The 14,395-nt window shown below is 39.3% G+C and overlaps 1 protein-coding gene across 1 annotated transcript in view; it reads left to right on the forward strand.

Annotated features, from left to right (window-relative positions):
* Positions 1 to 14,395, forward strand: part of CTNND2 (catenin delta 2) — a 526,110-nt gene that overhangs the window by 463,138 nt on the left and 48,577 nt on the right. Inside the window, exon 12 of the mRNA XM_077809167.1 lies at positions 11,416 to 11,626. Within this exon, the coding sequence (XP_077665293.1) occupies positions 11,416 to 11,626 (211 nt within the window). The remainder of the gene's footprint in view (positions 1 to 11,415; positions 11,627 to 14,395) is intronic.

Genomic DNA, 14,395 nt, shown 5'->3' on the forward strand with positions numbered 1-14,395 from the left:
CTTTTCTGAACATCGTCTTCAGTGACATTATTGACCCACTGGGAGGATTTGAGGACTGGCACTGGCCTACACTATAAATGCAAACATAGCAGAGTAAATGAAACAGCAAATCTTAATTGTCAGTTTATGTGTTTTATCTCTATTTCAGTGATAGCTATAAAATGGATATTATTTACATATCATGTGTTTCATGCTGCTGCATTAAACTGCCTGGGCTTAATCATATGCAAAAATATATTTACACATGACTCCTCATTTGAGCAATGAGACACAGTAGTTTGTGCATTCATAGGTCATTAATTCATGGTACATATGCATTATGAGGTATCATTGCAAAGGTCTACAACTACCAACCACTGGCCCAGGAAAGTACCCCTTTTTGTAGCTTATACTGCTGTTAGTTTATATGAAAGCATGATGAAAGACCGCATCATCAGGGATACGTTCAAATTATGACATGATTTTGTTCAAAATGGCAGAAAAGGCTGTAACTATACTGAATAGTCCTATGAAATCAACATATTTCCATGGTTAAGAAGTCTCAATAGCTGTGAAGGAGAACACCTCTGAGTTTGCCTTGCAGCTCCCCATTTCCTTCTATTGGTAGCACTTGTTGTTGAATGGACAAAGTTCACATGCCTACTGAGACCAGCTGTGTTGTCACAAGCTACCTGCGCTGGTTATTCTACCCGCTCTTGCTCTGAGAAAGACTGGAACTCCTCATGGACCGGCGTTCATCAGATCATGACAGCTAGGTTATCCTTCTCTGGTAGGAATTAGCATATTTACCATTCCCCCAACCATTGTGGGGTAGAAAGACCATCTCCATTCCCAGATAGCCCGCCCTGAAGGCTCTTTGGACTGCTACTGTCAGCCACTCACCAATAAGTAACCTAAACGTTGCAATCCTGCTATGGGAGAGGCTGTTGGCATTAAAAATGGATGATGTAAACTCCTAGAATGGACGTCAGAGATACAAAGCAAGAGAATACTGCAGTACAAGGGCAATACATTTTAGGAAAACAAATGTTTAAGAAATTTCAGTTCTACAGTCTGCAGTCCTTACTTAGGCAAAACTCTCCTTGACTTCAGTACTGGACTAGGGATTATCACAGTACACGTGCTAACACACAGGTGGATGTGGAGGGACTGGACAGACGTGAATGAGGTAAGAAGGGGATTTCAGGTCAACTGAGAGGTAGGCTGAACATAGGTCAAGTAAGTGTGAGGAGAGAGTAGGAGACAGGTTATAGGGAAGTCCATGCAGACATCAGGTAAACAGGAGAGTGCAAGGGAACATGAAAACTCATTAGCTGAGAAGCAAGGGAGAAAGAGAGAGAGAGAGTTGGAGGACAGACATCAGTCAGTTAATGGAGATGGCCAAGGGAGTAACATCACAGGGTGAGTGAGGAGGAGGGTGAATGATTGGCTGGAGGTAGGCAGGAAACTTGAATAGGAGGACTTTAGTTGGGAGTAGGGGAGCTGTAAAAGGCAGGTGGGGGGGAGATATGCAACAGAGTAAAGCAGATATAGAGGATTATGGACCCTATGAGGAAGCAGGTTTCAGAGTAACAGCCGTGTTAGTCTGTATTCGCAAAAAGAAAAGGAGTACTTGTGGCACCTTAGAGACTAACCAATTTATTTGAGCATAAGCTTTTGTGAGCTACAGCTCACTTCATTGGATTCATACTGTGGAAAGTGTAGAAGATCTTTTTATATACACACAAAGCATGAAAAAATACCTCCTCCCACCCCACTCTCCTGCTGGTAATAGCTTATCTAAAGTGATCACTCTCCTTACAATGTGCATGATAATCAAGTTGGGCTATTTCTAGCACAAATCCAGGTTTTCTCACCCCCCCCCCCACACACACACAAACCCACTCTCCTGCTGGTAATAGCTTATCTAAAGTGACCACTCTTCTTACAATGTGTATGATAATCAAGGTGGGCCATTTCCAGCACAAATCCAGGGTTTAACAAGAACGTCGGGGGGGGGGGTAGGAAAAAACAAGGGGAAATAGGTTACCTTGCACAATGACTTAGCCACTCCCAGTCTCTATTCAAGCCTAAGTTAATTGTATCCAATTTGCAAATGAATTCCAATTCAACAGTTTCTCGCTGGAGTCTGGATTTGAAGTTTTTTTGTTGTAATATAGCAACTTTCATGTCTGTAATCGCGTGACCAGAGAGATTGAAGTGTTCTCCAACTGGTTTATGAATGTTATAATTCTTGACATCTGATTTGTGTCCTTTTATTCTTTTACGTAGAGACTGTCCAGTTTGACCAATGTACATGGCAGAGGGGCATTGCTGGCACATGATGGCATAAATCACATTGGTGGATGTGCAGGTGAACGAGCCTCTGATAGTGTGGCTGATGTTATTAGGCCCTGTGATGGTGTCCCCTGAATAGATATGTGGGCACAGTTGGCAACGGGCTTTGTTGCAAGGATAGGTTCCTGGGTTAGTGGTTCTGTTGTGTGGTATGTGGTTGTTGGTGAGTATTTGCTTCAGGTTGGGGGGCTGTCTGTAGGCAAGGAGTGGCCTGTCTCCCAAGATTTGTGAGAGTGTTGGGTCATCCTTCAGGATAGGTTGTAGATCCTTAATAATGCATTGGAGGGGTTTTAGTTGAGGGCTGAAGGTGACGGCTAGTGGCATTCTGTTATTTTCTTTGTTAGCCCTGTCCTGTAGTAGGTGACTTCTGGGAACTCTTCTGGCTCTATCAATCTGTTTCTTCACTTCCGCAGGTGGGTATTGTAGTTGTAAGAATGCTTGATAGAGATCTTGTAGGTGTTTGTCTCTGTCTGAGGGGTTGGAGCAAATGCGGTTGTATCGCAGAGCTTGGCTGTAGACGATGGATCGTGTGGTGTGGTCAGGGTGAAAGCTGGAGGCATGTAGGTAGGAATAGCGGTCAGTAGGTTTCCGGTATAGGGTGGTGTTTATGTGACCATCGTTTATTAGCACTGTAGTGTCCAGGAAGTGGATCTCTTGTGTGGACTGGACCAGGCTGAGGTTAATGGTGGGATGGAAATTGTTGAAATCATGGTGGAATTCCTCAAGGGCTTCTTTTCCATGGGTCCAGATGATGAAGATGTCATCAATATAGCACAAGTAGAGTAGGGGTGTTAGGGGACGAGAGCTGAGAAGCGTTGTTCTAAGTCAGCCATAAAAATGTTGGCATACTGTGGGGCCATGCGGGTACCCATAGCAGTGCCACTGATCTGAAGGTATACATTGTCCCCAAATGTAAAATAGTTATGGGTAAGGACAAAGTCACAAAGTTCAGCCACCAGGTTAGCCGTGACGTTATCGGGGATACTGTTCCTGACGGCTTGCAGTCCATCTTTGTGTGGAATGTTGGTGTAGAGGGCTTCTACATCCATAGTGGCCAGGATGGTGTTATCAGGAAGATCACCGATGGATTGTAGTTTCCTCAGGAAGTCAGTGGTGTCTCAAAGGTAGCTGGGAGTGCTGGTAGCGTAGGGCCTGAGGAGGGAGTCTACATAGCCAGACAATCCTGCTGTCAGGGTGCCAATGCCTGAGATGATGGGGCGCCCAGGATTTCCAGGTTTATGAATCTTGGGTAGTAGATAGAATATCCCAGGTCGGAGTTCCAGGGGTGTGTCTGTGCGGATTTGATCTTGTGCTTTTTCAGGGAGTTTCTTGAGCAAATGCTGTAGTTTCTTTTGGTAACTCTCAGTGGGATCAGAGGGTAATGGCAGTTTGCTCAAAGTCTTTGTTTACATAGATACCCTTACATGGCATGTTGGGGTGCAACCATTAAAATGCTTTTTGCTCATCTGTCTTTGACCCCCTTCTACGTGGTCCCATCATATCAACTCCTATTAAGCCCTGCTCTCTTTGTTACGGTTGTTCCCTTTGCAGTTCTTAATGCTGCCCTGATGCCACGTCTCCTTTCAGTACAATACACCTGTATAACTAGTGTCTTTAATCTTTTTTTAGAAAAATTAAAAGCCTGTAGGTTGGCTACTCCATTATACCCTCAATTCCCTGACAAACAACTCTCAATTGATATTCCTTGCACAGATATGAACTTTTCACCCACTTTAATCACTCTGTGAAAGCTTGAGACACATTTTCCCGAAACTAGCAAAGATGTCTGTTTGTACTCCCTAGGTGGCTCTACCGACTGTACCACATACGACTGCATTTATTATGATCAAAAGGTACAAATCAGTGAATGGTACATAATGTACAATAGTATCAGTGAAAGCATTGTTCCTTCTCTCCTATGGACCATGCTGAATACCATTCTCATATCTTGAAACCCTTTCTGATTGCCATCAGAAGTAAGTGCTGGAAAAGCATCTTTAAAGGCAAGTGATCCTGCTCATCTAACTTCTGAGGGAAAAAGAGAAACCCAGACCTCTCCCTGGCTCTTTATTGAGTCTCATAAATTTCTGACACATTAAAGATGGCGCTTCTGTATTTTAAGTGCAAAAAGCCTGTGTCTGTCTTTCTGTCTTCCCATTAACCTCCTTAGTCCAAAAAGTTTCAAATAAGCTTCAGATAAACATACAGCAGAGCCATATTCTGCAGTACTCCTGGCTCAAAGCAACTGCAAAGCCATTTTAATTGGCAGCTTCAGCTGGAATGAAGCAGCCAGGGCACATCATTGATTCTGACCCACAAACTTTGGGGAACTTACTCAAACCAAACTGAGTGACTGACCTTTCTGAAGTTCACCCATCACTCAGTTTGAATGGATTCACTTAAACAATCTCTCTGGGAAATTATTAAACTGTGCTCATTACTTTGTCAGGGACAACTGTAATGCTGTATTTTGCTAATGTTGGATAGAGAAGTGTGTTTAATTTGCATGTGCTCTAAGATGCTAGGGATCAAACAAATATTTGTGCACAAGATACTTATAGCATATGCAAGGACAATATACTATGTGAATTAGAAATGGTTTTATAGTCAGCTACATTTCTTTTAATGAGCAGCTAGAGACATGCTGGTAATGCTTTTACATTTTCTTATAATATCTTTAAGGGGCTTGGTGCAGGTTTGCAATTAACAAAATGAAAGTCAGTCATGATGCTGCCTAGACACAAGCCATCTACACTACCCTTTATTATAACTGAGAGACCAAAACCATTGTTAAATTGTCATTAAGTTTGAAAAGGCATGTTAATAATTTAGCCTTATAATATAATATAGTTATCAACTATTAAAAGCCATTAACCATTAACTATTAAAATTCACGCATACGTGCCCTTCTTCATTACTGCAGCCTTTTTCATTCGTCCTTTGAGAAATACAGTCTTGCCCCCTTAAGTCCATTCATTAATCTATATGGCATACTACATTTTGCATTCTTCCTTTAAGATCTGCTCTGCCAAACGATCTCACCTATAAATTCAGTTTTCCTTTAGAAATGTTTGGTGCTTACTTCCATAGTGCCCTCTTTGCATGTGAAGATGTCCTTAAAAAAATTTGCAAAGCCACTATTATTCTCTTTTAAATCACACGGGACTCACTTCTGCTGTGATGCCTACAAAATATTAGCTAAGCAGTTTGTGAACAGAGACTGCTGTTTGCTACACTAAACATAATCATTTCCCTGTTTCCTTTTCCTCCCTGATCAGTTTGTTGCATCCAACTGTTTTCTCTCATTGTATGTTGAGATTGTTAACTCTTGGGAATAGGGTCTGTTTTTGCATGTGTCTACAGTACCTAGCACAATGAAGGCCTGATTGGCACCACTATAGCGATACAAATAATAAATAAAAATAATATCCAGAAACAGAAATTAAATATAATGACCTACTTACCAAATGTTTTCTGTGGTAATTCTGTGACAATTATACTATAATGGAAAAACTGTGAGGGTAAAAATTACAGTTTAGGAGACCATCCGTTTATTATGCTGACATTTGAGATCAAAAGTCACTTCTTTGAATTAAATAGATTGTTTTAGCATATTTCCTAAATTATTATTAAAAATAATAATAAAAACTCTCCCAACAGTATTCTTCCCAGGCAGGCTGTGAAATGTTGCTGTGGAATGATCTTACTGGCAGGGATAATGAGAAATACATACAAATATCCCCAGTGTAGGACCAAGAGGTAGAAGCAGCCTAGAGGGAAAAATTCACATATTTCTAATACCAGAATATATACTGGCTCCAGGCTAGGATTTTCTTTTAGCATCGCAATAATATACCGAAGCAGCTTTGCCACCAATATTATTATCTCCCTGCAGGACAAGGATGCCCGCATAGCTTTGAGAGACATAATGCTAATATATTGCTTCCATCAGAGTAAGATCTACCTCCTAGGCAGGATTCGTAGTTTTCTAATTACTTAGCCTTATACCTAGAGTAAAATCGATATCTCTTTGAGGACTCCGATGTTTTCAGTGAGTTAATTTTGCCCTCCTTGTTGCCCCAAAGCAGGAATCCCACCACTGACATTTGATAGCAATACCACTGTGGCAGGGTCATTTTTCAGAGATGGGTCTTCCATGCCTCACAAACAAGTAGCTCTGGACCAAATTAAGGTCAGTGGAGTTATAACAGCAGAGAAATTGTCTCTCGGAAGCTGTAGGGCAATATTTCCGTAGGTAAAAACTAATTTGTGATCATTTTCTTCATATTAAATCTACTGGAGGAATAGATTTTCTCTGCAGTATTATTTTACTCTGAAGGCAAGTTCTGTCTCAGGATAACTATAAATTAGTGTCACCTTCGGGGGGGGGGGGGAAATCCTGATTTAGAGAAGGCAGAAGGCTAAAGCATTAGAGAGACCCTGTCTTGGAAAGTACTGTAAATCCTAATCTGGAATGTAGCTGTCTTTTTGTAACTTTTACTGGAAAATACAGCAAGTTTTATTATTGCAAAGACAGAACTGCATTGTACAAATGCTAGACTGAACCTACCTTAGACATAAAATGAAATCACTTTGGTGATGGAAATCTTACCTTGGAAGAGTAACTTCATAATTTGTAGTGCCAGGAAAATCCTGCCCTAGAAACAGCTGCTTTGTTATGATTCTGCCCCAAAGTTATGTCTATTTAATTTCTCCCTCTTTTCCTTTATGAATAAACCTTGGCAAATAAAAAAGGGTTTTTTTGTTGTCATGCTGACTGCCATATTCAATCAAATTATGTAAATCCTCTTAAAATGTATCAAATCAGTTGTGGGTCTTACAACATTTAATGTTAGAAAAAAATCAATTTATTTGTAGATCAAAGTGGTTCTGTACAAACCCTGCTGGAATTAACAATGATATTTATTTTTAGTATCTTTCTCACACAAATGATCATATCCTCAGTGCCCCCTTCTCCTCTCCCTGCTTAAGCTCAGTGAGACTTCCCCAGAGTTACATATTGTATCTGCCACTTCCCCAGTCTTCCTGCTGGTAGTGCTAGATAAAACATTGCTGACACCTGAAGTCAGGTGTTTCATGATACATTTCTATCTGCTTTCAGGAAAGACTCACAATATTGGAAAAAAAAATGTCAGTGCAAATGTTCCACAATTAAAATTCAAAAGTCAAGAACTGCAAAAGTTAAGGATCAAAATTTGCTGTCATTTATTACAGTGTAAATCTGGAGTAACATCATAAGCATCAGTGGCATTATTTGAGATTTGTGTCAGTGTAAATAAAAGCAGAATTAAAAAATATATCCAGTGATAAAGAATCTGATTCTCCTCTCACTTACATCACTGTAAATCATCAGTAGCATAATTGAAGTCATTGGAGGTAAAACTGGTGTAACTGAAGGAGAATTCAGTCTATAAACCATAGTAATATATTCATTAACAAGAAAAACAGAAATAGAAAACACTAAATGTGTGCAACGCAATCCAGTGACTGTGGCAATAAGGAGCTTCACTTTTGCATAATATAATTTACCTCCTTTTTTACTGTGAAGTCTTAATATTGCAGTAGTGTTGGGGAGAGATTCGGTGCAAAACCATTTTGTTTGTAAAGCACTTTAGAAGCCGTGGAGATACAAATGTAATATAAATGTAAGCTGGTTATTGTAGATGAGAGGTGTTCCCTGACCCATTTTGTATCTCAGAGACATGTACAGGATTGTTGCCTCTTCATTACAGTTTTTCCACAACCAGCTCATGTGATCTAAATTAATTAATTTGGATTAATTCACACTAGTAATTTTTATACATAGATATATTTGTTCTTCTCCCGTATCTTCTTTTAAAATAGCTAATAAATTATCTGAACAATAAAAATGTAGGGAACATTGTGTTACAGTATGACTTGTAACAGCCATGCTTGTTAACACTAGGACCTCTCAAACGAGGAATTCAATAATTTTCTGTTTTACGAAATCTGGACTGTTGTTCTTCCGACGTGAGTTGCTGGTTCAAAATAATGTTACTTTACAAAATGAATCAATTCTTTAATATTTAAACCAGGTTTGGCCTGTCCAACTAGCATGTAAAAATTATTTTATTCATATAGCTGACTGAAATAGCCTTATTTAAAAAGTGAAATGAAACAGAGCCAAATTCTACATTAAAATGCATGCAATTCCCATTGATGCTGATGGAAACTGCATACACATATTCAAGGGCTGAATTTGATCCATGGTATCATTGTGCTATGAAGCCACGCAAACTCAAGAGTTGGACGTGAATTAAATATTTCCTGAATTATGCATAATTATACTGAAATGAACTATCTCAGCCAGTCAGAAGGCAGGGATGCTGTACCACATCTGATGTATAAATCTATACTGTTCCTCACCCCCCACCTCCCAGTTCTGTAATTTTCCGCTCACTGATCGATTCTGTATGTCTGATACTGATTTGAACCTCTCTTGCTTATTTTATCAACTATGTGCAGAATAGAAGTACCAGAACTGCTAACTAGTGAACTGGATATTGTTCTGGATCCAGTCTCATATCTGGAATGTTCATGATTAATTATAAGTCGTAGTATCAACTTGATTGTATTTATATTTGTTTTCTGCTGCGTAACCATGGTACCATTCTGATATGCAGGCATCCAACGAAACCTATATATACATACATTTATGTTCTCTTGTGGTGCAGTGATCCTTGTATTCCTGGCCAATTCCATAGAAAAACTTGCTCAGGAGCAGTCACGGTATATTTTCATACTCAGAATTAAGGACTGTGGTCACTAGCTGCCAAAGAGAGGGCAGCTTTAACACACAGTGCCAAAAAGGAGCTGAAATCCATGATCTGAAAGAAAGGGGAGCATAAATATCCCTCTCTTGTTTAGGTTGAGCAGTTGCTATAGGTAAAAAAAGGAGCTTTGTCATGCCCTGGGTGGTTGGTACAGGGAAAGGAAGAGAGAGAACCTCTACTTAATCTAATTCATCCATTTTTGTGATTCTATGATCCTGATCAATGGTAGTATTAGAGGAGTGACGACTGAAACAAATGGCATAAATAAACAGCCTTTTACAAATCTACTTTGACAGGCAAGCATGATCTACCATATTCTATGACTGTAATATTCAAGTGACTATAGCAGATATGCAACTATTAATTGGCTTGTGTTAAAAGGCATAAATGAATTAATAAATGTTTTTGTTATTGAAACACTTATTACTGGCTAGAACTACATATTAATATTTGCCTCTATATGGCTTTTCTTTGGCAGATACTATTATAGGAATGTATGGGAAAAAGAATTGCACAGAATTCATATGACCACTTATGTACTGCATCTGACATTTAAATGAAAAATATAATGCATATTACAATGATGAAATATTAGAAACAAAAACATTTGAAGTCAAATGTTAAATTCTAAATTGCAACACATTGATAATAAAACAATTGCACACATTTTAGTGTGTTATGCTTCCATTACAAGGAACTTTGTTGTGTCAGTTTCTGGATCTGACATTGTCACAAAATTAATTTGGTATACAATGATTTTACTGTGACAGTACATGCATTTTGGTGTGTATTGTATTATTAATGCATTGTTCCAAATGATTGGATAGATATTCGCCATTGCAGATAGCATTGTAAAAAAATAACAATTTATGATGGAAAATCTGACATAAGGACACTCAAAGGGCCAGTCTTCTGCTTCTTTTGCCTTTCAGATTCAGACACCAAGAGTTTTGTTTGTAACTTCAGGAGTAAGCTTTTTAACAAGCACTTAGTATATGCCATCTTATCAGGGCTTGTAATATCTGATTGAGAAGATCTCTCATTACATTTTAGGCCAGAAAGTAATATGGATTACTTCCAGTTACTTGTCCTGACAATCAGGTCATTCCCATCTTGAGAGTGAGTGATGGTGTTGAGCTGATTATTTCACCCAGCGCCACTGAAGTTGATGGGAATGTGTTCACTGACTTCACTGAGAGTTGTATGTGGGCCCTAGTCTCTTCACTGTTCAGCCTGTCTTCATCTTAGACGAGCAGCTATATTAAACTTGCACCCACACTAGTGATCCCTCCAGAACAGGGCTAAGGCGGTTTGATGTGGCAGTGTGGGGAAGTTCTGCTGCCTGTGTTGTACTTGTCCAGTAGTTAGATGTAAAATGTCCTTCTCCAGGACTGCTGGCGTGGTATCTTTCCCACTCACTACATTCATACAAGCAACTTTTAAAAGATTTCTATATGTATTTAAATAAGAAAAAAATTATAATGGAGAATCACAATGACTATGTCTTCCTTGTGTCTAACATACAAACTCCTCTACAAAAATGCACTGCTCAGTTTGATAGAAGATTTAAGTTATAAATGTTGAGTAAGGTAATCCTTTGCTAGATATCAGACTGCAACACAGTGCAGAGAAACCTCACCTCCGAAGCACTAATATTCATACAACTCAAACTACATAGAAATAACAATAGCTTTTTAAAGCATATTATAAAGTACAATAACATCATTACACCCAGTTAATGTATAGTGAAGCCTGCTACTCATTCACAAAGAATGCCAATTTGGATGGCTTCAGTACCTTTATACTATCCCTATCAACTGTTATACAGTGATGATTTTATTAGTAGTGATGCATCATCCCAGCCAGTTTGCCCTGGGCTCACTTAAATGGTGTTGCTATAATGGGGTAAGGAAGATATGGTCTGGCCAGCTTCTGCTGGGCTCTCAAATCTTTGATTTACACTTTCATACGTACTTAGCTTTACTGTACCTGTCTCCTTTGCACAAAGACAGGATATAACTCATACCCTGAAGCTCTCACTGATATTACCAGGGACTATTAGTAGAGGTCCTAATGGGCAAAATGCTGCTTAAACATATGTTTGTATAAATACGGCTAATGACAAGATGATACTGACAGCAAATTATAGACCTGAAATTATGAAAATGGCACTAACACTGCCTTGTGTATTTTCCCTGTATCTCCCCCATCATTCTTCCTTTAAAGTTCCTCAACAATCTCCCTTCATTTTCTTTCCAAAAAGGCAAGTATGCCATGCGGGACCTGGTCCACCGACTTCCAGGAGGTAACAACAGCAACAGCTCAGCAAGCAAGGCCATGTCGGATGACACCGTTACTGCCATTTGCTGCACTCTGCATGAAGTCATCACTAAAAACATGGAGAATGCCAAGGCCTTACGGGATGCAGGAGGCATTGAGAAGCTGGTTGGCATTTCCAAAAGTAAAGGAGACAAGTATGTTTTGCAAATCACCTCACACCTTTTGTAACATCTTTAATAGGTGTAATTAGTACTAAATAGGTTTGTCTTGTCTGGTGAAATCATTAGCTTCATTATTAAGTTTAATCATAAATCACTTGTATTAGTAACCGTGTCAGATGTTGGAAGGGAGACAGGAAACAAGTAACCCAGTATCAAAGTCCCTGCCAGGGCTCATTTTTTGGCCTGCTTTCACTGGCAATGTGCAGCATCATGAATAATAATTATTTATAATAATGACTGGCATGAAATATTTTATCACCATCAGGCGATAGCCTGAGACATTAGGCCCCTGTGTAATGGGCGATGTGCCATGGGAATAACCAGGAGGACACTGTGAAAGGATTTATGCCTCACAAAGGTACTATTCTTCTCCTACTCCCACTTGCTTTGGGAATGCCAGAAGTAAGTAACTTCACCACTGTGCATGCTGCAGCTTACTTCCCCACCATACAACAGTTATTTTGGCTGGCAAGTGGGGGATGGGGCCACAGCTCTTTCCACTTCCTCACCCCTGTTCCCACTCCCTAGTTTGTTAAGAAGTATCAGGCCTTCTGTCTGCTACATTAAATGGCACCGATACATGTAGGAGAAGACTCACACCTAACTATGATGCTCTTAGCAACAGCTATGAATGCATCTTTTTTTTTCTGAGTCAGTGCACACTGTTGACAAAGCGATCATTGGATCCTCTCCTTTTGCTGGGAGTGGTTGCCTAGAATAGCTTGGTTACAAACAATATACATCAAACTTCCAGAGGTATGGTTGCTTTGCCTTCTGTGGGACCATGTCAGTTTGAAAAATGGAAGATTTCACTCTAATGCATAGATCCTTCTTTCAGAAGGGGGATATGTTATCAGCACAGAGGCAGCTGCAGCCTCCTGGCTCTAATGTGGCTCCTCACAGCCAATCTTCAGCCTGAAAGAGGAATCCACCCACTCAACCTGGTACTGGAGCAGTGTGCTGGGCTAGGCAATTAATGCATAGCTGACACAATTCAATCTTATTCCCTTTTCTTCTATTATTATTCTCTCTCCTTTCATGCTTCTCACCCAGTACACTTTCATTATTATAACTCTGTCAGGAATTGAGAAGAGTAGCAGCATTACCAATTGTGGTGATTCCAGTTGTGGGAACTGCCCTTGTACTGCTGACTCACCTTAGGAATAAAACATATTACAATTTTGATTATAAATAAATTACTTATTAAACCAAATTAATTGTTGTTACTAGATCAAATTAACTGCTGGCATAAGCAGGTGCATCTCCATTTTTCTTCAGTAGAATGTGCCCACTGACACCACCGGGGAATTTGACTCCAAGTTTATCCTTCTACATTAATAAAACTTAAGAAAATCTACAGAAACTGTGTATTTGTCCACCTGTATACTCCTCCAACAGAGATCATTATTACCTAGTGACATTGGGGCTGGAGTTTTCAAAAGAGCCTAAGAGAATTAGCCACCCAACTCCCATTGATTTAAATGGGATTTGGGTCTCCTGTTAGGGTCTTGAAAATGTCAGCCTTACAGCATATGGTGAGCCAAATATAACCCCTAACTGCAAATCCAGTGAACCTAACCTTTTGAAAGCCATATATTTCTAATAGTCTAGGACATGTCAGCTAATATATGTTTTCAGAATGCCCAAATAATAATTGTAGTGCCCTCTATAAAGTGTTTTTAGACCTACTGATGAAAAGCATTGTATAAGAGCTAGATATGATTATTTTTATTGATTTTGTAGTGGTAGAACAAGAAAATCTATCAGCACATGATACCAGCTCCTCACCTAAAACAGGAGTTTATACTCATCTTTCAGAGACATGAGACTTTTTTCCCATTCCTTCTATCTTTTTCATTTCTTTCATGGAGGTTCCATTATTTCAAATAATAATTGTAGAAAGACTATCTTGCCAACCTGTTACTTAAATTAGTGAAGTTGCACAGTTTAACAGAATGCAACATTGTGTTAAATTATAAAGTATGAAATCTGTTAACAAGACCAACTGTTACTAGCCTCAGAAGAACCATTTATTGTTGCTTCTAGTATAATCACCGTCATATTAAAAAAAATCAATATGCACTGTGTCTGCTTCCAACAGAAGTCACCAAAGCTTTAATCCAGTGGATCAAAAACTCTGTTTCATGAGAAGGCAAGTCAAAAACTCTTTAACCCTAAAAGTTGTTACAATAGAATTTATAGAGACATGGTAGATGAGGTAATATATTTTATTGGACCAACTTCTGCTGGTGAGAGAGACAAGCTTTCAGACTTACACAGAGCTTTTCTTCAGGTCTGGAGACAGTACTTGGTCCAATAAAAGATATCTCATCCACCTTGTCTCTTCAATATCCTGGGGCCAACACAACTACAACAACACTACCTATAATAGGATTTATAGAGATTTTAATGGATAGATTTCAATTTGTCATCTGTTACACTATTCTATTCCCTTCATCCAGATGCTCTTCAAAGAACTGGAACCCACAAAATTGCACTATACTGGACTGATGGGGAATTTTTGCCATAGTCAGTGTACTTCAATACAGAACTTAAATATTAATGCATCTTACATTGTATGCAGCATGTGGTCCTCCAAATATGGAGCCAGAGTGCACCTGGCTCCTTTGTGGGTCCACAACTGAAGAAGAGGACATGAAGGTCCTTCCCTTTTCCTCTCATCCCATGCTTCCTGCACAGGGGTAGGACACAATCACAGTAGTACAAGGACTATCTGCTCTA

This window comes from Eretmochelys imbricata, chromosome 2, assembly GCF_965152235.1.
Source record: "Eretmochelys imbricata isolate rEreImb1 chromosome 2, rEreImb1.hap1, whole genome shotgun sequence".
Classification (NCBI taxonomy): domain Eukaryota; kingdom Metazoa; phylum Chordata; order Testudines; family Cheloniidae; genus Eretmochelys; species Eretmochelys imbricata.